The sequence below is a fragment of the Tribolium madens genome, unplaced genomic scaffold (genome assembly GCF_015345945.1).
Source record: "Tribolium madens isolate multiple individuals breed KSU strain unplaced genomic scaffold, Tmad_KSU_1.1 Scaffold_91;HRSCAF=231;Tcas5.2_LG7, whole genome shotgun sequence".
Lineage (NCBI taxonomy): Eukaryota > Metazoa > Arthropoda > Insecta > Coleoptera > Tenebrionidae > Tribolium > Tribolium madens.
Window position 1 is genome coordinate 8,720,871 of NW_025401063.1, and position 22,318 is coordinate 8,743,188.

General features: G+C 32.6%; 3 protein-coding genes across 10 annotated transcripts; 1 reads left to right on the forward strand and 2 right to left on the reverse strand.

Annotated features, from left to right (window-relative positions):
• Positions 1-60: 60 nt before the first annotated feature.
• LOC123010551 (serine/threonine-protein phosphatase 2A 56 kDa regulatory subunit gamma isoform) lies at positions 61-17,328 on the reverse strand. 5 transcript variants are annotated; one of them, XM_044407543.1, is made up of 7 exons: positions 17,011-17,328; positions 16,852-16,920; positions 11,262-11,430; positions 3,273-3,472; positions 1,545-2,503; positions 1,318-1,495; positions 61-1,008 (listed from the first exon to the last, which is right to left on the reverse strand). In XM_044407543.1, exons 1-7 carry the CDS (start codon positions 17,011-17,013, stop codon positions 865-867), a joined length of 1,722 nt encoding a protein of 573 aa, XP_044263478.1. In that variant the 5' UTR covers positions 17,014-17,328; the 3' UTR covers positions 61-864. The 5 variants fall into 5 exon arrangements, with proteins under 5 accessions (XP_044263478.1, XP_044263477.1, XP_044263479.1 ...); XM_044407542.1 differs by having other exon boundaries at positions 16,852-17,328; XM_044407544.1 differs by lacking the exons at positions 16,852-16,920; positions 17,011-17,328 and adding an exon at positions 11,484-11,642.
• LOC123010558 (dynein axonemal light chain 1) lies at positions 16,427-18,558 on the forward strand. Of its 2 annotated transcripts, XM_044407556.1 has the most exons (6): positions 16,427-16,478; positions 16,538-17,620; positions 17,712-17,917; positions 17,967-18,078; positions 18,139-18,319; positions 18,378-18,558. In XM_044407556.1, exons 3-6 carry the CDS (start codon positions 17,763-17,765, stop codon positions 18,491-18,493), a joined length of 564 nt encoding a protein of 187 aa, XP_044263491.1. In that variant the 5' UTR covers positions 16,427-16,478; positions 16,538-17,620; positions 17,712-17,762; the 3' UTR covers positions 18,494-18,558. The 2 variants fall into 2 exon arrangements, with proteins under 2 accessions (XP_044263491.1, XP_044263490.1); XM_044407555.1 differs by having other exon boundaries at positions 16,538-17,917.
• Positions 18,175-20,353, reverse strand: LOC123010552 (zinc finger protein ZPR1). 3 transcript variants are annotated; one of them, XM_044407548.1, is made up of 7 exons: positions 20,220-20,353; positions 19,998-20,120; positions 19,694-19,946; positions 19,484-19,641; positions 18,719-19,429; positions 18,534-18,668; positions 18,175-18,467 (listed from the first exon to the last, which is right to left on the reverse strand). In XM_044407548.1, exons 2-6 carry the CDS (start codon positions 20,094-20,096, stop codon positions 18,555-18,557), a joined length of 1,335 nt encoding a protein of 444 aa, XP_044263483.1. In that variant the 5' UTR covers positions 20,097-20,120; positions 20,220-20,353; the 3' UTR covers positions 18,175-18,467; positions 18,534-18,554. The 3 variants fall into 3 exon arrangements, with proteins under 3 accessions (XP_044263483.1, XP_044263481.1, XP_044263482.1); XM_044407546.1 differs by lacking the exon at positions 20,220-20,353 and having other exon boundaries at positions 19,998-20,175; XM_044407547.1 differs by lacking the exons at positions 18,175-18,467; positions 20,220-20,353 and having other exon boundaries at positions 18,494-18,668; positions 19,998-20,175.
• Between the last annotated feature and the right edge of the window lie 1,965 nt (positions 20,354-22,318).

Below are 22,318 nucleotides of genomic sequence, written 5' to 3' on the forward strand. Positions count from 1 at the left end.
CTTATTGATATAATAAAAATAAATTGAAAGAAATGTGTTTGTCAAAAATGAACACTTGAATGAATTAAAGAAATGTAATTTATATCAATATCATTGACAAAGCAAAGCTGTACATTAAAAAAATACTGTCTAAGACATAATATCAACTCCATATCCATATGTACACTTTCCTTCCATCTTGAAACATAAAAAATATATTCTTACAGCTAATTATTGAATGTATTTCGAGTTACAACACTAGACTTACACTTTCTTTTATCAAGTAACTAACAATATAATCATTCGTTTTTTGTTTAATAACACATTCAAAGCAAGTGCCACACATTTAATTTCTAAATACGTAAATAATATCTGTACACTTCTCCAACTAACCCCCGATTGTTCGATTATAAAAAGAATAAATAAAACAGAGAGAAAAGTTTTAAATAAAAATAACATTTTGTAAGAACGACCGACTCGGTATCATTATAAACGTCTTAAATATATTATTTTATAAAAGGCCACATGCTAATTTAGTAACGGCTAACAACACATAAATCCTTTCATGCAGTCATTTACAACTATTGGATCTAGAATAGAATATTTGCATACAAATAATAAATCTTAGCGCGAAAAAATTGTACTCACATATCGTCTACCAACTACCGTATCTAAAAATATTTTTGACTTTTCTCTCAAACCAATAAAAAAAAAACGTTAATCTTTATAGAAAAAAAGACGTAAAATCACATCGCCCTAGCATAAAATCAATACTTGTCACCTCAAATCAACTGAAATGAATTAAAATACCCGGTGATTCCCTAGGTTGCATAACATAACCTGTTGGCACTAAGCTCACTAAGAAAAACGTGTTTTTTAAGTGGACTAGCACTTGTTAACATCTGGTGGCGTCGTGAGATACTCGTCTGCTCTTTTGTGATCGTTCAGTGCTTTGACGGTGTATTGATCTTGTGGTAATTCCGATTTACGTCGGACTAACGGTTTGTTTGAATTGCGAGTCTTCTTTGTCTGGAATTAAAACCAAGATTAACAAAACACACCATAGTAGTCACCATACAGTAACAGTTGAATGAAAATTGTAAAAACAACTCATACAACGTCGATTGTGCTCCACACCCTTTGTGCAATACAACAACTAACAACAAGATCAAATGTTTCAATGACAAAATAAGGAAATAAGGTGACAACAAACTTACTTCTACTATTATAATACAAACAACAAACTTTACTAGCTGCGTTTTTTCTGAAACAGAAGAGCAGATTGTGTACACTTGTCATAAAAACATTTGTTTACAGAGAAGGGAGGAATTAATTTACCTCCTGGGCTTGCTGTTCTATGTTATCTAAAGTGACTTCATCGTCTGGGTCAGGACTCGTAATGATGCTCTTGATTTCTGGATTTTGTGTTTTAATTAGTTCGTATTCGGGTTTCTGAGCTGCTAGAGACTCTACTCTGATCCAAAGTTCCATACGTTGATTTTCACGCTCGCGCTCTCTGCAAAAAGCATATTAAAACATTTCCTTGGGGAAAAATTTCAACTTACTTCCGTCTCTCCTCTCGATATAGTTGTGTACACTCGTCAAACAATTTTTGATTCATTTCCATAAACAACTTAAGTGCATTGTAAATCAGGCCGTGTATAGTTTTGTTCCAATGACTCTTAGAATTTTTGTATAGACTGGGGAACATCAATGGTAGAATCTCGGTGGCATTTTCCGACACCAGAGACATCACATATTCGTTATTCCAATAGTAGAGTGCCCTCTCAGCGACTTGAAAATGCGGCGAACTTACACACTTCGCCAGTTGTTTAAACAGCGGTACCATTACTTTCTGGAATTCCCCAGGTTCTATAACGTCAAGAATTTCTTCCAATTCGTTCAAAAACATCACTTCCTTCGGACTATGCGTTTTGGGCCAATACTTTAACAAACTTCTAATCACCGGTTGGGTCAACGAAGGGTCCTTCTCCAAAAACTGCACAACACAATAGGCCAACTGCGGATGATACACCGACAACGATTTGACTTTATGCAACGGCATCAGAACTCGCAAAAGAAACACTTTGTGTTCTTCTTTCAACGGTAATGCGAAACCGTTGATTATCGATCCGAGGATTTCAAGAAGCTCTGCGATGCCGTTGTGGTGCTCGGTTTCGTAGATGAAGCGATAAAACACGTTGTTGATTTGTTTGCGGATGAAGGCGCGAAGACCGAGAAACTTGCCGTAAATCCGATGAAGAGTCGTTTTCAGAAGATCACGTTCGCGGGGATCTTCTGAATCGAATAGATCGAGCAGTTGGAGAACGAATTTTTGGTCTATGTAACGTTTGGCCAAATTTGGTTGGAAATCGGGCGCTTCCAGCACGCGTAAAAATAATTCGTAGACCAGTTGGAGGTGAGGCCAAGCAGCTTCTAGGGTTGGCTCGTCCTCTTCTGGGTCGAATTCGGCACCATTCGGGTTGGATGATGGGGGTAACGTGCGGAAAAGATTCACGGCGAACTAATAAAAAAATAATGCAATGAAATCAACCACCAATGTGAAAATATTGCTGAAATAATCGCTAAATAAAAAAATTCTATTTCAACTTCAATAAATCTATTTTTAACTTAAAAATTAAGTTATGTAAAAATTAATTATGTAGCAAAAGCTATAAAAATAGACCTATATTCCGTAATTTAGAAAACAAAATGATCTAAAAGTTCCTTGTACGTTTTATTAAGTATACCCAAGCCGCTCGTCGGCAGCACTAATTAATATCTAATTAAAAAAATATATTTGCTACAAAGAATAATACGTTATGTAGATGTAAAAAATTTAGAATTTAGGGTTTCCAGAGTAAGTTTTATTAATAAAATATTGCAAATAAAATTTAGATCTACGCTTATGACTACAATTTTTATTAAAATCGCTTAAATCAACCTTTGTTTAGTATTGCCACCAAAACTTTGATGTTCAAAACATATCCGGCCGTGTAATCGTCCCTGAACTTTCCGCCATATAAAAATAATTTATGAACACGAATTAATTTCTCAGACGGCAAAAACATCCGATAATTCGACTTGGAATTACCGCTAAATTGCAATTACGCTAATATCCTCGTAATAAAAAAAATATATCCATTACACACCATTTACTCAACAACAAAAAATCGTCATTTTTCCCAAGTAAAATATCGAAAACAACCGATTGCACTCGCCAATACGTCAAACAACTTAACATACAATAAAAAGAAATCCATGAACATGACGCGAAAGTAGAAAAATCTCACCATATTAACGGCCTCTGGGTAAATAGCTTCGGTGATGACGCCTTTTTGTTGCGTTACATATTCCACCATTTCGTGAAGAGCGGCTCGTTTTACTTCTTTCCATTTTAAATCAGACAAGGGGTCCGAAGCGAAATCAAAAAGAACGCAACATTGACGGAGTTTTTGGATGAAGAGTTCTTCTCGATCAGCCGGAGCGGCATCTAAAATAGATATAGTTGTTGAAAAAATTCACGTTTCATACATTATTTAAAAACATGCAAACAAAGAATTGTGTCTACAGTCGTGCATTAATTTGAATTCTTGGAAAAAATATAGACGCATGATAATCAAGTAAGGCGCCCACTGAAAAATTAATCTCGAGATGAATGTCTACATTTGTACAAGGGTGGAATTAATTTAGAAGGCGATAAATTTAGCTTGGGATTTAGAAAAAGAGCTTTAGGAATATTGCTTGTTATCAGCTGCGACTAGGGTAGTAAATATGATTATGTTCAAGTAACTTGATGTTTTATTAACGCATAAAAAGGATTTTGTTACGGAAGTAAACAGTTTAACAAGCTATTCGCTTCTACAAATTAACTTAATCTTGTTAGTAATAATTGAAAGACGTTATTTTTGTTCTTTTCATGCGCGTTTGATCTAATTTAAGAATAAAGAAGTTGACAAAATTTAATGAAAACATTACATGAATTAATTATTATTTTAGTCTGTAAGGGTGTCAAAAGTAAAACCAATGTCATTATTCTATACTTATTTAACACTTCGAAAATATAATAACACATGATTCATGTGCATAATTAACAAATTGTAGTTTTAACAATACAAGAACATTTACGAGTACCTGTATAGTGTACGGATATTGATATTACCGGGGATATTACGCATGGTACAAAAAGGTGTTCAGAATAGCATTTAACATTCTAGTTATAGACATTTATAGAGATTTAACAAAAATTTAATTTTTCAATAATAAAAACCGGTCATTGTTTAATCAATTTTTGAGCTTTAATAAAAAAATAAATTATGATAATGAGATTATGATGATAATGACATAAAATAGTTGAACGACCTATCAATTTTGTAGAAAAAAAAAATATATCCTAGTACTAGTAAATAATCGTAAAAACTTTTTTTTACAAAACTCTTGATAAATGCGCTGGCTTTTGATGAAACCTAAATGAAAACCACTGCACTAGACCTGCTAGGCTTCTGTTGGCGAAACGCGTGTAAGAATTTGCGATTTTGACTCTTTTTTTTTAAGATTAGATAACACCAAATGAGGATCATTGATTCAACAATTATCTATACATATTGCTTCAAATCGAACCACTTTATTATCAAATTCATTATATCATATCTATGTATTTTCCTGTTTTTTTTTTAATATTGGGTAATGTAAATCAAAATTGATATTCATAGCACTTACTGGGAAGCCGATTATTTTTATTAAATATTATATTTAGTATCTAATATTATTAATAAAAAATAATTTCACAAAAAGGGATAACGTTTTCGACCTCATATTTATTAAAAATTTTTTAATAATTTTTCCTGAACAAATGATTCAGAAGATTTAACGATAGGGTCAACATTCTGTACATTAATCAGCAATTATTAATTAAACTGTATGTGTGAGATCAAAAAATCAATACGAGATAATAAACTACATATTCTGATAATTCGATACAATTTTACAAATTACTCTGCAAATTCAATTGTTATTCAATCATTAAATCACGAATATTGTGTACGGATTTGTCTAACTCAAATGCCGTAAGACATAAGCAAGCAATCGATAGTTTCATAGATTTTTTCCAATTAAAAACCACTCCCGTCGTTAATAATCTTATTTATTACATGATGGTTTGAAAGTAAATTACTTTGCAAATAAACTATATTATTATTTTATATGTATTGTAATCGATAGTTCAAGATGAACCATTTTCAACAACAAAAAACTAAACTATAAAACAGAAAATAAAAGAATCTACACAAAATAAAAGCATGAGATGAATTATTAAATTCCTATTCAGCATTATTTATTTGGTTATTTATTATTCGTGCTAGCGTTTAAACATAATATTATCAGTGCATCTTTACATTCTCAGTACATAATTAACACTTGTATCAAATTAAAAAAGTTAAAAAGTTTATCATTATTAAACGTGGCCATGCATATGGCGTGATTACCATCAGCGAAAAAGTGAGAATCACATGATGATTAAAAAAGAAGGTTGATCAAACTGGTACAAGCTGAGTTCAATGTCAATTTAGTTACGCAGCTATTATGCTATGATCATCACAAATAAATTGCAAAACCTTGTGAATCCTCCAACAATTTAGCACTAATGTATTTATGTTTATTGGCACAAAGCCGCAACGTACAAATGATAAAAACAAAAACCAAGTTTGACAGACACACTAATCGCCAGTTAAAAAAATTCTTTAAATTAACTTCATCTTATTGTTAATTAATTTCTTGCGTGTACTAGCGGGGCGTGTAACTTTTTTATTTGTCGCAATTACGTCAATTTCCCACTTTGTCCTTTTGTCACCTTCTAACTGGGGCAGCAGCCCCGTGTCCTGCATGTCCCTGATAGTGTCATTTCTTCTCTGTCCCGGCATTTTTCCATCGTCGGCCTTTGCTGCCGTATCGTTGTCGAGGTGTTTGGCAGCGGTTTGCGCCGCGACGAGCGAATCGACGCTGGCCGACGCCACCAGATCCAAGCCACTATGAAACGACGGTGATTTCGGTATACCTAATGGAGACGAATCCCGACCTCCCATAACATGACCTTGCGCGAAAGTTGAGTGAACCATGTTGAAGCACAACTCCCGTTTTTGAAATGTTGCACACCATGCACGCACGCACGACCTCAACTGTCAAATGCACGACCTTACTTTGTGAGTTTGTCAATTCGTAAATTACGCTAATTGTTGAGATGAAGAAGACGCAATGCGTCAAGTCATCGCGGAATGTTTGTCGCGGTTGGCCTCTCCGCTAAACTGTACTGATAAGGGGTGAAGGATATGGATTAATAGATGTGACAGACGCAAGCGCGCACGCGTCACCTGTTACCCTTAAGAAAGTCGGATTTACAAAGGAAAAGGAAGACATGGAAGATGCTTAGCTACGAAATTAGATGGGTGCAAGCATTTTAATCAATTTCAAGAAAAACAGAATTTTCCGGCTGAAGGGAAAAAAAGAAAGAAAAACAAGTTGTATTTTTTCCCTGCTTAGTCCTTAAAACTTCCTTGCTCAATATCTCAATTATTAAACATGCACTTGTAATTTAAAACATAGTCAATTGCACCGAGAGCAAAAAAATTATTTTACCCCCCAAAACAGTTTCCTCTTTTCATGGTAACTTGAAAGCATTATAAAAGAAGTGCAATTCGATTCCTCTTTCTAGGTTTTTTAAAGTTATACCACCTCTGAAAAAGTCTTAGCTGTGTACTAACTGATTATAATATACATCTGGTACAAATAGTTATGTTTTTTACGGACGGTTTACACGTCATATTTCAAAAATATTTAATATTTGGCGAGAATACCTCAATAGAGGTGATGCAGCATATTTATTCAGGAGTAATTAGGTAGGTTAAAGTTATTTTGGGTAACATTGGAAAGAACTATGCATCGAGTAAAACACATTGAGTGAAACAGTTTGAAAATTAGAATTTAAATAAAATTATTATCTGTTTAGAAAAAACTCATTTTTTAATAATCTTTAAAACTGTGACCACTATAATAAAGCTATTATTGCACACCCACATACAGTATTAAAAAAATAAATTAATACGTTTGACTCAAAATATGTTTACTTCATTCAATTTTTAGTTATAAAATTCTATTTCGGTTTGTTCACGTATTGTGCAAAAACGTATTGACGCATGATGCTAATAAAAGCTTTATTTTAGACCGTATAATAACAATACTTAAATCGGACAAAAGCTATTATTTAAATTCAATTGCACAGTTTTGATATGTAAAAATTAAAAGCGACAAAACATTATGAAAAATTAAATTACTTAAAACAAATGTTTTATATAACTATCTGTGCGCTGAAACTGTTAGTAAACTAACTAAATAACTATTCATTTGATTATACGATTTTCTTTACAACCTTAGTTATGGTATAAAATGACCATCAACTATCGAACAAGTAAAGTTAATATTTAAAATATTTTAATTTGAAAAGAATAAAAATTCGCAATCTGGCATCAAAATTGTTTTTTTAAACGCTTATCGCACACTCTTTTTTAATATAAGTTTAAATATATAAAAAGGAACAACCATAAAGTCTTTCGTAATGTTATCAAAACAGTCAAACAACGAATCATAAATTCTTTGCATAAAATCTTAATAAACACAAAGTCTTGTAAGTTTCCAACACGAATTTATTTGCACAGTATGTTAAAAACCAGATGGCAAATAGACACTAGAAAGTAGACGTTATAACGACACTTTTACTGCATTTTGATCGTGTATTGTAACGTTTTAGTACTAGATTATGACGCTTAACCGAAGAAATTATGAACCGTTCGTAAATTGTCACGTGTTTTGCGGAAAGTAATGCTAATCTGGACTGCATTCGGTACACCATTTGCTACATTGTTTGAATGTGGGTTTTTCTACTACTTTCCTTGCTTTAATTTATACACAATTGTCTGGAAGCACATATCCCACAAGGAATTAAAAATAATAAACCACTTTTTCTTTTAACTTTAGTGCAATTGGTTCTACTAATTTCTGAACAAAGTATCTCTTTTCCTTTCAATGTCCATTTTTAAACTATTTTAAAGTAAAAAAAATCCAATACTATGTCTTTACTTATTTTCAACATACGCCGATCTATTACGTTTTTTGTATCAAATCTACTATAGTAGATTTCAAATCTACTGTAGTAGTAGTCAGTAATATAAAAAAAGTTAATCCTAATTGTATGTCATAGTCATTTTTTGCATAAAATATTAAGTGGTCCTACAGGGCGCGCCAGAACTCACGCCCCAGAGAAAAATGCCATGTAAGGTAAGATACCAGAAACAGAAAAATTGTTTAAAAAAATTTATCTATAAAAATTTCGAAGTTATCAGAGTTTAAATTTTGCATTTTGATTGTTGGAAAAATAATTTTTCAAGTTTTTTTTCTACAGGCTATCGGGTACAAGAGGAAACAAGGAGACTATTAAATTGCTGCTAAATTGTAACTCTGTTTAATGTTATTTGTGGCTTTTATTGGCAAAATTTTTGTACCTTTGCTAATTACAAAAAAACATAAAGTCTGTTTTTTCTTTAAATGGAAATTACCAAGTCAAAATTTTGGTGAAAAAATTGGTAGCAGCTTGTCTCCATAGCCACAAATTTTGTTTGCTCTTTGTTTTTGTCCCTAGAAATTTCGTTAAAACAATATGGTTATGTTTTCAAATTGCGATGTTAGCAAAATTTTGACTTTTATGAATCTTGTGTGCCTGTTTGCTTTTTGAAAGCGCTACAATTGAATAGCTAAGGACATACATCATTACCTAAGGTCTAAAGACAGAATTCAGTGCTAATAATTTTGATAGAAACACACCGCAAGTAAGTACAATGTTGTGGACAAAAAAGAGGTTCTTGCTACAAAAACTTTAATGAAAAAGGATATGTATACAGAAAAAAGTTATTTATCAAAAGATACAAGTAGGTATTACGCTGATTGGCAATAAATGTTGTGTAATTTATTGAAATGAACTCAAAGTTAATTCATTTTATAAATTATTCTTCAGGTTTAGTTTCAAAATTGTTACTTTTTCAACTCGTTCCTCAAAAACGATGCACAAGACACTAATTTAATTGCGTTCTTTCCGAGGTTCTTTCTCATTCATGTTTATTTTGTATTCTTAACGATTTCTTGCTAAAAACTGAGAATGTTTAGCAAACCTGCATTACAAATTGCGTCTACATTTTAACGGGCCCTTTTTCTAACTTCCTGTTCAAGAACTATTCGGTTCCAAATTTTTAAAAACTGTTAGCGGTAGCAAATTTGTTCCTTTTTTAGTGCTTCGTCTCTAAATTTTCTTAAACCATTTTTTGTGTTAACGTTTAATGACATTGTTTTTAAATTAATTCAAAAAACCGGAACTGTCAACTTCCTTTATTAAAATTACCATGAATGAATTTACTAGTGGTGCCAACGTTAAGACTGTTTGGCATTTCCATTAAAAAAAAACAGACTTTATAAAGATTTGTCAACAAGAAATTACCACCTAGGATTTGAATTTTTAGGAAAATTACGTTTTTCATGTTGTTTGTAATAAACATTTTCAGAAGTAATTTTGTGTGGGTGTTGGTTACCCCTTGTTGTTGACGGTTGACGTTTTCTGTCAACCTGCTGTCAACTATCAATTGAGTTATCTATACAAACTGACAGGTGACTTAACCTAAATTTTTCACACTAGTTACGATATCTTTTGTTTGTCACTAAAAACCAACCTAACCAAATCTATGGCAACCTATTCACGAATATCCCTAAATCCTAGGGAGTAATTTATTGTTGATACGATAATAGGAGAAAATCAGCAAAGTAGGTGACCTCTGGTGTCTGGCTTGGAACTATCCAAATGAGGAAAACATATTTTGACAATATCAGTTTTCCATTTTTGTCAATTTGACAAGTCAATGTAAATGTGAGTACTTGCTAGCGTTTTTGCTTCCCACTTCATTGCAGAAACTGTATGGAAGGGTCTATTTCGATGCATTACTTTCTAAAATGAAAATTTCAACTTTTGGCATTATTATTTTAAATAAAAAATACTCCTAAAAACGTTAGATGACAGATTAAATAAAACTTTTAAGTTGTCACAAAATTCCGCCGAAAAGTTGCCTCGCCGTCGTCTAAGCTACGCGACAAAATTAGGAAAAGAGACATCTGGCACATCAACTGTAAACTATTCAAATGGGGAAAACATTGATGTTGATGCTGATTTTCTCCTATACAAGATCATCATTATCATTAAACAGACATAAAAAAATGTCAAATGTCAAAAAGTAAATGTTAATTTTTTTATCCACAATCACTCTATAAAGAGACTATTCCACACTTTAGATGCGTATAAAGTACCACTTTATCCACTAGTGGAATAAATTAACTTTATTTCACTGTTAGTAACCAGCGCACCGAGTAACAGCTTACTACGTTTAAGCGAAAGCACATTTGGCGTGACATTTAAATGTCAGATTAATTTTTAATTAAGTTTGGAATAATTTGGGCCTGTGTGGATAAAACGTTATATTGCAGTAGTATGTTAGTCGCGTTTTATGCACTTAAGAAAATTAACCATTCTTGCGTGGATAAAACGCTATCTACACTGTTACAATAAATAACTATTGTCAGATAGAATTTTTTAAACATTTTTTTCCATGTTCCTGGTATTTCATCTTACTTGAAATTTTTCTCTGGAGCGCGGGTTCTGACACACCATGTATGTTTAGTTAAAAGTCAATGAGCATTTCTATTTATTTTCTACGAACAAAATCAACAAACACATTTATTGTAAGTATGTAAATAAGAAATGTTAATTGTTTAACAGTTTGTAAAAAAATGATTAAGGATGCACCTACATGCATTTTCAATTACACAGGAAAATATATCAAAAAATGACAACTGGATAATTACAATTATTTTTCCTTGTCTCATTTCTACAACACGTTGTGTGGCAGTATTAAATTAAATTTCTGTAGTAAACAAAACAAAAAACCACGAGTTAAGTTCTATTTTCGCTTTGATAAAATTACAAAAACGTAGCGTATTTTCTAAAGCTCAAATAAAAAGCAATTTCTTGTTCTAATCCAAACTCCAGTCTTTAAAATCCCAAATTTATTAATCGCCACCCACCCCCTACCTTGACACGAAACAATATTTACCATTAACCCAGTGCTCTCACAAAATCTCAAAATAGCAAATGATGCGACACAATCCCTAAAAATAGCCCCCTCGTATCTCTTGCATACCTTTTAGCGACGGAAGCATCTCCAGTTCCCTGTTTTTAGTAATATTGAACCTGGAGCTGGAATGTCGCTTGTCCTTCTTGATCATGGGCCCTTGAACGGTTCCCGTCGTCAGCTTGGTTTTGTTAAGGGGTGTGGGTGGAGGCGCGTTGGCCACGGAGTTATTCTTCGGCTGGAAAAACATTGTAATTAATTTCCACATGAAAATTCACGTAAGTTTTTTACCCCCTCAAACACGCCGTGTTTTCGTCGTCGAAAAAACCCCCCGAGGGCCATCGTAACGCCCAACATCGACGCTCCCCCTCCCCGATCTAACACGCAAAACTGACCATGGTCGCGCTGGTTTTCCGGAATTTTTTACACGACCTTTTGCTTGTAACGAGTCGACTTTTCCAATAAACCGCAATCATAGCACGACTAACCAACGCAAATACTGTGCGAGTGTAAATATAAACCAAATAAAACATTTCTAATGGCAGTGGCGGCTCGTCAGACCGCCCCGGAAGAGCAAGTGCCAAATGTAGATCCGGTGGGTGGTCCGACATTTGTTTTTAAATCTGACATATAATTAAAATGGTGGCAAATAGTGACCAATAACTTTTTTATACACTCTCATGCGTCATAATGAATAATGCATGTTTTTGTTTTATGGCAAGCATTTGAATTGTGTTTGATAACGAAAGAATGTTTTTCTTTTTTATCATTTTTTATCAGAGATTAGTCACGTTATTTATATGAGATTTTTCATCTCATTTGCATTTCAGGCATACTGGATATCAATGAAAACTAAGTAGGAAACGATAACTTTTCGCAATTTTAATATTTTAAGGGTATTTTTCATATCTGGCAAAATAATGTGTTTATTAACAATCACTACAGTATAATATGCTGATTCCTAACTTTTTAGTGATCGCCAAATTCCATTTTTTGGTCGGGAGTGACTTATGTACAGATTTGTCAACAAGAAATTATCATCTAGGATTTGAACTTTTAGGAAAATTACGTTTTTTATGTTGTTTGGAAAAGAAGTAATTTTGAATGCTTAGGATTGGTTACTCCTTGTAGTTGACAGTTGACGTTTTTTGTTAACCTGCTGTCAACTATCAATTGAATTATCCATACAAGCTGACAGATGACATAACATAAATTTTGACACTGGTTACGATATCTTTTGTTTGTCACCAAAAACCAACCTAACCAAATTTATGGCAACCAATTCACGAATATCCCTAAATCCTACGGAGTAGTTTCTTGTTGATACGACAATAGGATTGCCAAGGTTACAGCCCCATCAAATGTCAAAAACGCAGCGCAATTTATTTGAAAAAACAGATATTTTATTATTTAAACAAAATGTGATTACGAATAAAATAGCGCTCTGTCTAATTTTGAGGCTGCACCGCAAGACATCTAACCTATTAGCCTAATAATATATTTCCTATCTAGGTTGTAATATACTATTTCTCTACGAAAGGTAAAAAATTATTTCAAACTGGTTTTTGTTAGCCAAACAAGATAATAAAGCTCTGAGAATTTATGTAAGTAAATAATAAAATTGTTACATATGTTTTTTAAATCTTAATTTAGAACCAACCTTTCTTATCAAAGGATGGATAAAGTTGCTCTATTATTGTAAATAACAAATTTTAAAACAATGTAGTTACCTACTTCAAGTTGAAATAAGAGTTCAATACGATATTGATTTAATGAAAAGTGATAAAAATATCTAGATCTAGATTCAGTACCAATAAATCAACAAAATTAATTTTGGAGATTGGAATACATTAGCTTTACATACAGGGTAGTACAAAACTCGCACTCCAGAGAAAAATGCCAAGTAAGATAAGATAGCAGGAACATGGAAAAAATGTTAAAATAAATTCTATCTACAAGAATTTCGAAATTATGATGTTGCATTTTAGCCCTATTGATTTCTGTTAGAAAAATGATTTTACATGTTTCTTTGCTGCAAACATATACAAGCAGATCATCGGTAGCAATGAATATACATAAAAAAGGTCAAATGTTAAAAAGTTAAATTAAATTTTTTTAACAGATAACATTTTTTTCATGTTCCCGGTACCTTATCTTACATAGCATTTTTGTCTGGAGGCTAATTCATGTAATAAGAATGCCCTCCAATGGAATATGAACTGACCACAGGTTTTACTACCACTGTCCTTGTCTTCTAAATACCCACATAATTTCGAACGGTTTAAAAAGATTCGGATTTTGTTATCTCCTTGTAGGTAACATCAAAATATGCGATTTAAATGGCAACAGATTAAAATCACATCATCTATTCAGAATTTTTTTATATGTATGGTTGTATTATAGACGAATTTCTCTTTCTTACGAAGTATTATAATTTATTTTAATTTACTCCGCCCACTCAAAAATGAAAAGCAGATACAATTTACATATTACAATTATTACGGAAATGTCATTAACCATTTACAAAAGCCAAACATTTTTTAAACGAAAAAAACGTGATAGAAATAAAAAATAAAACAGTATTTACACGCCCTAGGTGTGTCACAGATCACGAAGAAGCAAAATTGCATGATGACATGACACACAACGCAAGTAACCAATATGTATAACACAATTTTGTGTTAAATTTTTCCTTTTGGAGAAAAATGACATCCGTATGTATAAATGGAACAGGTTTAAGAATATTATGTCGAAATAGAAAAATATGTCAGTACTCATAAACTCATATATGAAACGCAAAACAATTTTTTTTCTTACTGCAACTAAGGTTTTGTTTATTTGATTTCGTTCATGATTATATACTGCAGAAGTGCACAATATTGTTTTGCTTCCAATATAGATATTGCATAAAACAGAAACCGTTGCCCAAACAAACAATTTTTTGCTAATATACACACATAGGTACACATGGCCAATATCCTAACATTTTTCAGCTTTTGACAGTTATTGTCCGGATAGGTCGTTCCATTAGCAATCTTCATGAATAAACAATTGATTTGGCTGATCCAAGTTGCTCGTTTGTCCAGAACTAGGTTGCAAACACTTTATTTTTTATTTATAAATCATAAATATTAAATGTGTTTCAAATTTAAAGCTTACAAAATTATCAAAGAATTGTTAAAACAAGAACACTTTATTTACATGTAAAAACCTTTTAAATGCAACACTATTCTGAAACGTGATTCAAAGTGATTTTCATCCAGTCGCCTAAGGAGAATTTCTTTCCATGTAAATTTTTCTGTGCCGCTTTACACTTTTTGAAACAGATAGTTTTGACAACACTGACAGCTGTCAATAGAAATAAATCAAAATTTGAAGTTATTTAGAATTAATATTATTTAAAACGGCATTTTTTATTTTACATGGAAAATCCATATAAACGACCAGATGAAAATCATTTTGAAACACCTTGTATCATTAATATTATTAAAAATAATGTGATATGTCATTAGGTTAAATTTGTGCATTAAGATGAAATTAAAGTCTGTTTTTTCTTTAAATGGAAATTACCAAGTCAAAATTTTGGTGAAAAAATTGGTAGCAACTTGTCTCCATAGCCATAAATTTTGTTTGATCTTTGTTTTTGTCCCTAGAAATATTGTAAAAAAAATATGGTTATGTTTTCAAATTGAGATGTTGGCAAAATTTTGATTTTTATGAATCTTCTGTGCCTGTTTGCTCTTTGAAAGCGCTATAATTGAATACCTAAGGACAGACATCATTACCTAAGGTCTAAAGACAGAATTCAGTGCTAATAATTTTGATACAAACACACCGCAAGTAAGTACAATGTTGTGGACAAAAATAAGGTTCTTGCTACAAAACCTTTGAAGAAAAAAGATGTATATACAGGCTGTTTCACACAACTTTACGCGGCTTGCGCCTAATGTACGCACCCAAATATACAAAAGTCACAAAACACTGGATACAAAAAATACAATTCTAACTATTTTATTTTTGGAAACCCATGACAGTAGTTGTCAAACTAATCACTGTTTCATTAATAGTCATAAACTGCAATTTTTCAGAAACAATTATCATTTGTGTTCTATCAAGAGACGGCATGAATATGATTCTAGTTTATCTATCTTAATCACTAACTAACTAAAAACGTTGTAATTTTTTAAAGGGTGAACAAACTAGAGAAGATTATTCGATTTCTCAAAATTTGTAATCGAGTTCGTATCGGAATATGTATTATTGATTGCATCTTACAGGCGCAGGCCTCGTAAAATTACGTGAAACACCCTGTACAGAAAAAAGTTATTTAACAAAAGATACAAGTAGGTATTATGCTGATTGGCAATAAATTTTGTGTAATTTATTGAAATCAACTCAATATAGTTGGTACCAACAATATTTGAGACTCATTATAGAATAAGACGACCTATGTCCTATAAACCGTTTTCTACGCAATCAGGCTACTTAAATTCTTATGTGACATGACTGACATGAGTATTATCAGTTATTACAAATCTCCTTGTAAAATAAAACAAATCTTGTTGCTATTAAATAAATAATAAATTAGGTACAGATTGAAATAGGAGTAATGTATCATAAAAAAGTTGAAAAATCCAATGGTTCTTTTACATTTTGTTCCATTGCTGTTTATTCCTGAAGTTTTAAGTCTGATTTTTCACAACCAAATACATATTATGTGTGCCATTTGCTCGATTTCGTCATGCCCGTTTGAAATTACAATTTAAAGTAAAAATTACAAAATAATTGTCTAAAATTTATAATTTTATACTTATTGTAACACCAAATTCAGTTGAAAATTGTGTATACATATATCCTGTTGCTTCAAGAATAAAATTTCCAAATTCCTTCCACTGCTTGCTTGAATAATTTTTTCGTATGTTAAACTTTGATGAATGTAGAAAAAATGAATAGTTTGAGTGACTATCAAAAAATCGTGTTTCCACAACGTGTCTACCAAAAAGAAATGTTCTATTTTTTATTCGTTAAGAAAAATCCGTAATTTTAAACATTAAAATCGCTTGTTTTTAACTGCTAATATTACACAACAAAAACGACTACAGCCTTATCAACATTACTGCTATTAACTCAGACTAGCTGTTATAATATTCGTAATTGAGTTTTAATTATCACTAATCAAAAATCTAGTGACAATGATAAAGCAAACAGAACTGTTTTTACTTTTTTATAACGACAAATAAGGTGACTAATATAAAGATCAAATATTGATGGAGTGACATGGTTTTTGTACGTCTTAACGACTACAAATCGGTAAAATGTTTAAATCTCGGATTTCTTGTTCCAAGGTCCCGGAAGCCCCGTAATCGTGCCGCCCATGCCGACCGCAACGGTGTTAAATAACATGCATTGAGGTAAAGAAACGTAATTGGCAGAAAATGCGCGTTAACGAGTAATTGACACATGACGGAGTTCCAATCGTGGGACGTCACAGGGCCTCCTGTTACGCGAAAACACGATCCGAGTTAGCGCCTGTCCCAATAACATAAACATTCGATCTATTTAGGAGAGATTCCTTTTCTAAAAATAGTCGACTGTGTATACTTATGCCAAACCACATTAAACAGAAGAAAAACGAGCCACGCACACTGGGATGTCTTACCTCCGCATGATTCTCGTTGAAGTTGTTTTGCCCCTTGCCGGATGATTCGATGTTCATGATCCTTGCGTCCTGCAACATCGACAAACTTGATTGTTGCGCCGAGGAGACACTAACCTAATTGTCGACAATTTGCTGCGGTGGACAACACCGGATACAGACCATGTCGATGGGACGGTTTGCCGTTGACGACGTTTCGACGACGACGGTTCGCGATCAAGACACTAAATTAAGAAAACATTCACAGCCACGGCGTCAGACTTTTCATCACGTTTACCGACACTCAAGGCGCCGTCAGTTTCTAACGTTCACGTTTCGGTCAAATGACTAGTAAGTGGACACTCTGCTGACTTTCTGATCGACGAAGAAAACCAAACAACAGCTAAAAAGTCATTAAAATTAAAGGAAATGCACTAGGGTTAAAAGACACACGGAGGACTGCATCAACGACAACGACACCCACGACATCTACTGGCTACGAACGATTACCGAATGCCGACGATCGGGCTGCTCATTGGACACGGAAGGTCACGTGGGCCGAGTTTAAGTCATCTTCAATCGAATAAATTTTAATTGTTCCAATTTCATTTTTTAAACAGTATTATCTATTACTTTTTTACAATTACAAGGTTCGGATAGAAAACATGACAAAAATCATACCAATGATAATGTTAAACTGTAAATTTACAAGTTTAAAAATAGCATGGGCGTCGCGCAGTAAGGGCTGCAAGGGACTAAGTGTCCTTGAAATCTATTGCACTGATGCCAAATGGTAATCTTACAAAAAATATCTTTTGGCGTTTTTCAAATTTATTAACTTTACTTGTTTATTTTTGCACGGTTACGGTCGTTATGGCAATCAGATAAACAAGCTACCTACCTAAGTCTGACACTTCTGCCTGACAAAATTGAAAATGTCCAAACCGACCACAATAAAAGAAGCGATAAAAAAATGGGAAGAAAAACATCCTGGAAAAAATATTGCTGATGCTGAAGAAGTTGGGTTTCAGTTCCAGTGGCCACCGATTGAAAAAATGGACAATTCATTATCTGCCCTCACAAAATGCAGGTATCAAAATTTGATAAATTTTAAATTTGTGTTAAGTGTTTAATCACAGAAAATTAAGTTTATCAACCAACATGATTGAGAAAATTGCTGGAATCAGTTCATTGAAAAATTTACGGATTTTATCACTTGGTAGAAATTACATAAAGTCGTTTGCAGGGCTGGTAAAAATATTTTTTTCTGTTACTAATAGTGGTTGTAAGACTAATTCTCATTTATTTCAGGAAGGTGTAGGGGATACTTTGGAAGAACTGTGGATTTCTTATAATTTTATTGAAAAAATGAAAGGAGTACATGTTTTAAAAAAACTGAAGGTTTTATACATGAGTAATAATATGGTCAAGGAATGGAGTGAGTTTATGAAATTGCAAGAACTGCCAAGTTTGGAAGACTTGCTTTTTGTTGGTAAATAACTAAATAAAAAATACAAATAATTTTCTCTGAAAATGCATCATTAATGTAGGAAATCCACTATATGAAAGTATGGAAGAGTCAATATGGAAACTTGAAGCAATCAAACGGCTACCAAATTTGAAAAAACTTGACGGAGAACCTGTAGTAAGGGATGAAGGAGATTAATTTATATAAATCGTATTTTATTATTTAAAAATATACATACATAAGATAAACTATTTACATCCTAATCACTTGTATAATTTTCCGTTTTCATGTCATTTAAACCTAACTCTTCATTTTGCTCAAACGTTCTTTCATATTTCGTTATTTTTAGCCCCTTATTCTCATCATCCAGGCTCTATAGGGAACAATTGATTATAAAATTTAAGTCAGAACAATAATATTTACCTGTATATAGCTGTTTCCCGCTGGGTCATCCAAAACTACCGTAATTTTAAACTTCCCATCCAAAACTTCCTGAAGGCGTTTGAAAAATTCCTCCAAGCGTCCTTTAGATTCCGCCGTCTGTGAATCCCCAAACATATGCGAGAAATTAGGATTATCCAACTGTTCTTTGATGGCTACTAGCAATCCCTCAACTGTTGTAAATCTTCCTCCTAAAGCATGGGGACCCACTTCTAACTCTAACTCAGGAATTTGTAAGCTGCATGTTTCAGATTTTAAAACATCGCGGGAGAAGTCTTCTCGGCCGTTAACAAGCACTTCAATGTGGACTCCAAAGGGTTCAATCCCACCTCCTGATTTTACTTCATTAGTTCTATGGCCACAAGTATCACAACTTGTTGCCATTATTACTACTTCTTTAAAATGCGGAATTTTAGTCATTTTCATATTAGTCTGACAAGGGGAATTGCAATTGGAGCAATTTGTGGGAAACTGCAAAACTTCACCTTCAAGATCTTCAAGAGTAAATTCGTTTTCAGGGATGCGGTGTAGAATTCCACTGCTGTTTTCGTTACCAACTTCAGCAGGAGTAAAAATACCCAGTTCATGGTCTTGTTCTTTAGTTCGTTTGAAAAAGTGGGTGGTGCAGTTGCGGTCTTTCTTAGGTGCTTGAGGGTTTTCTATAAAGCTGTTGCCAGAAATGTCTTCTAAAATCTAAGTAAATTATTCTTGAAAATCTAGTCAAAATATAAATATGGGAAATCGTACTAATGTAAATGGAGAATTTAAATCTTTAAGTTTTTCTAGTTTTTGAATAAATTCATCAATTTGGGCGGCCGTTTCAGGATGCTGAATCCTTCTAGCAACTTGGTCTTGTTGCAACCCCGCTATGCTTCGATTAATAACTCCCTCAACGGTCGTTACTTCTGTGGAAACGTAGAATGCTTACAAAAGAAAAAAATCTTAGATAATGCTTACCTCCTTTCTGACTTTTTGGAGGTATCTCAAAGTCAAGTTCAACAATTTTAATACTAGTATAATCACTTTTCACTAATTGCCTATTTAAATCAGCTTGTGTTTCCACACGTAAATTAATTTTAACTCCTTCAGGGCTAATAGCAGCACCCGATTGGATTTCGTTGTTCTCAAATCCACACTGTTCACATGAGAATGACATTAAAACCACCTCTTTGTAAAACGGAATTTTCGTTAACAGAAGTCTTGTTATGCCCTAAAACACATTTTGATTTTAAAGTGAAATCACAAAAAAGTGAGAACTTACATTAGCATGACAGTTTACACATAAAGATTCTATTTCCGTTGCTTCTGGTTCAGGATCTTCTGCGTTCAAATCTCGGAAAATTGGCTTTGAGGCTCCCATTTTCGTAAAATAAGAAAACAAGAACTGAAAATGTTTGAGGTTATAAAACTTGTCAGACATGTGCGCCGACAATTTTGCGACGTCATTTTAATATAAATCGGGGTAAAAGCGAGAAGTACACACCTTGGCGCATATGCGTAGATGACCAAAACGCGTCTCGGACAAGTCCACTTTAAAAAAGAAGAAAACTTTTTGGAAGCAGTGGCGAGTAGATTCGTTTTATTATCGCAATATTTTAGACAGGACGCTACTGTTCCTTGTCAGACCCCGCCCAGGCGTGTACTTCTACCTCGTACCTTACTATACTAAACTTTTATTTCCCACAAAAGTTTTACTGGTTGCCTACATGAACGCACAAAAGGTCCTAAAATCATTTAAAATCTCTAATAATCTACAAATTATTAATTAACTTTGCCACTTGAAGAGTTGGTTTGAAATAATAGCTTGTGTCTTACCTGTAAAAAATGGAACTTTAAGTTAAAAATGGTGTTTTAATATTTTTAAATCTTATGAATTAGGTATTATTCATTCATCAATGCTTAAGTAATTATTTTAATACTTTGATACCTACACTATCAAGTAAAATGATTAAAATGTTATCAAGTAAGTAAAGTACATAGAATGATTTATATTTACCTACATTGAATTTTAAGACTGAGTACAATTTACATTGTCTGAAGATCAATGTAATCTTTTGCGTTCGGGTTTTGCTATTAATCACTATAGTTGCGATTTGAAATTACATATTACTTTAAATTTGTAATTAATTTTTAACTTTTAGATTATCTAGAATTTATATAAAAACATGCCCAAGTATTTAAATAAAAATTTGTACAATATCTTTCCATGTAGTACCTAGAAAAACATTACATGAAAACCGCTTCAAAGATTGTATTTTAACTGTACTACTTGCAAATGCATTACTTCATAACAGAGTACAGTTGGAGACAAAATACTTTGGTCGTCAATGTCACTTGAGTGACATTAAATTGTAAAGCATGCTTTAGGACCGTTAACCTTATTTTTAGCTATTGTCAATCATAGTTGACAAGTTGTATGTATATATTTTTGATAGGAAAATATAATAGCTGTCATTAATTTGAAATTGTCTTCATTTTAACGTTAAAGCTTGAATTACATTAAAGTGTCAGAAAAGTGACGACCAAAGTATTTTGTCTTCAACTGTAGGTTTCCAGATTATTTTCAAAATAATTTCTAGAACTAATTTTATCATGCTATTGGTGTCATTTTTATTGTTAACCTGCAATGTCTGGTTTTTATGCTTTTTTAAAGATTTGTTTTACTTATAAGTTAAAAAACGCATAATTTTTTATCCAACATCTCTTATTAATAATTGAACAATAATTATGGCAATTTTGAATGAATACAAGAGGTATATGGCATAAATTACGAGTGAGATAAAGGAAGTAGGTATAACACTCATAACACACACTGGTAAATTATTTTTTACTTCACTGATATTTAAAAAAGACAATATCAACCACATGTACGAGCTTGAATGTGTTTCCTAGCACAGAAGATTTTATCCACACAGGTAGGTACTAAGATACCATTGCTTTGCACAAATTTTTGATAATAAATAGATAATAAAATGAACAAGACAATTATAACGACTAGTTTGTTCACCCTTTCAAAAATTACGTTTTTAGTTAGTTAGTGATTAAGATAGATAAACTAGGTACAATCGCATATTCATGCCGTCTCTTGAGAGAACAAATGATAATTGTTTCTGAAAAACTGCAGTTTATGACTATTAATGAAACAGTGATTAGTTTGACAATTATTGTCATGGGTTTTCAAAAATTAAATAATTAAATGTGTGTTTTTTGTATCCAGTGTTCTGTGATTTTTGTATATTTGGGTGCGTACATTAGGCGTTGATTCAGTTATTAGTATCTTAAAGTACAAGTTGCAGCAAAAATTTGAAATTCCGAAACGATCCGCGTAGCGGCGAGTTGAGGAACAAATGAGTGCTTGAGGAACCTTCTGCAACAAGTGCTTTATACTATTTTTTCTATTTTGCCGCTTTATATCATTTTATAAATTAAAAATCGAAAATTTTAATTTTTTTTCTAAAGAATTTTGCGACTGTTGGCGACATTTATGTGGAATAATTTTAGGCGGCTGTAAAAAATAAAAATAATTCTTATTTTCACATAATGAAAATGAATTGAGAAGAAAGTCCATCACTAAAATTAAAT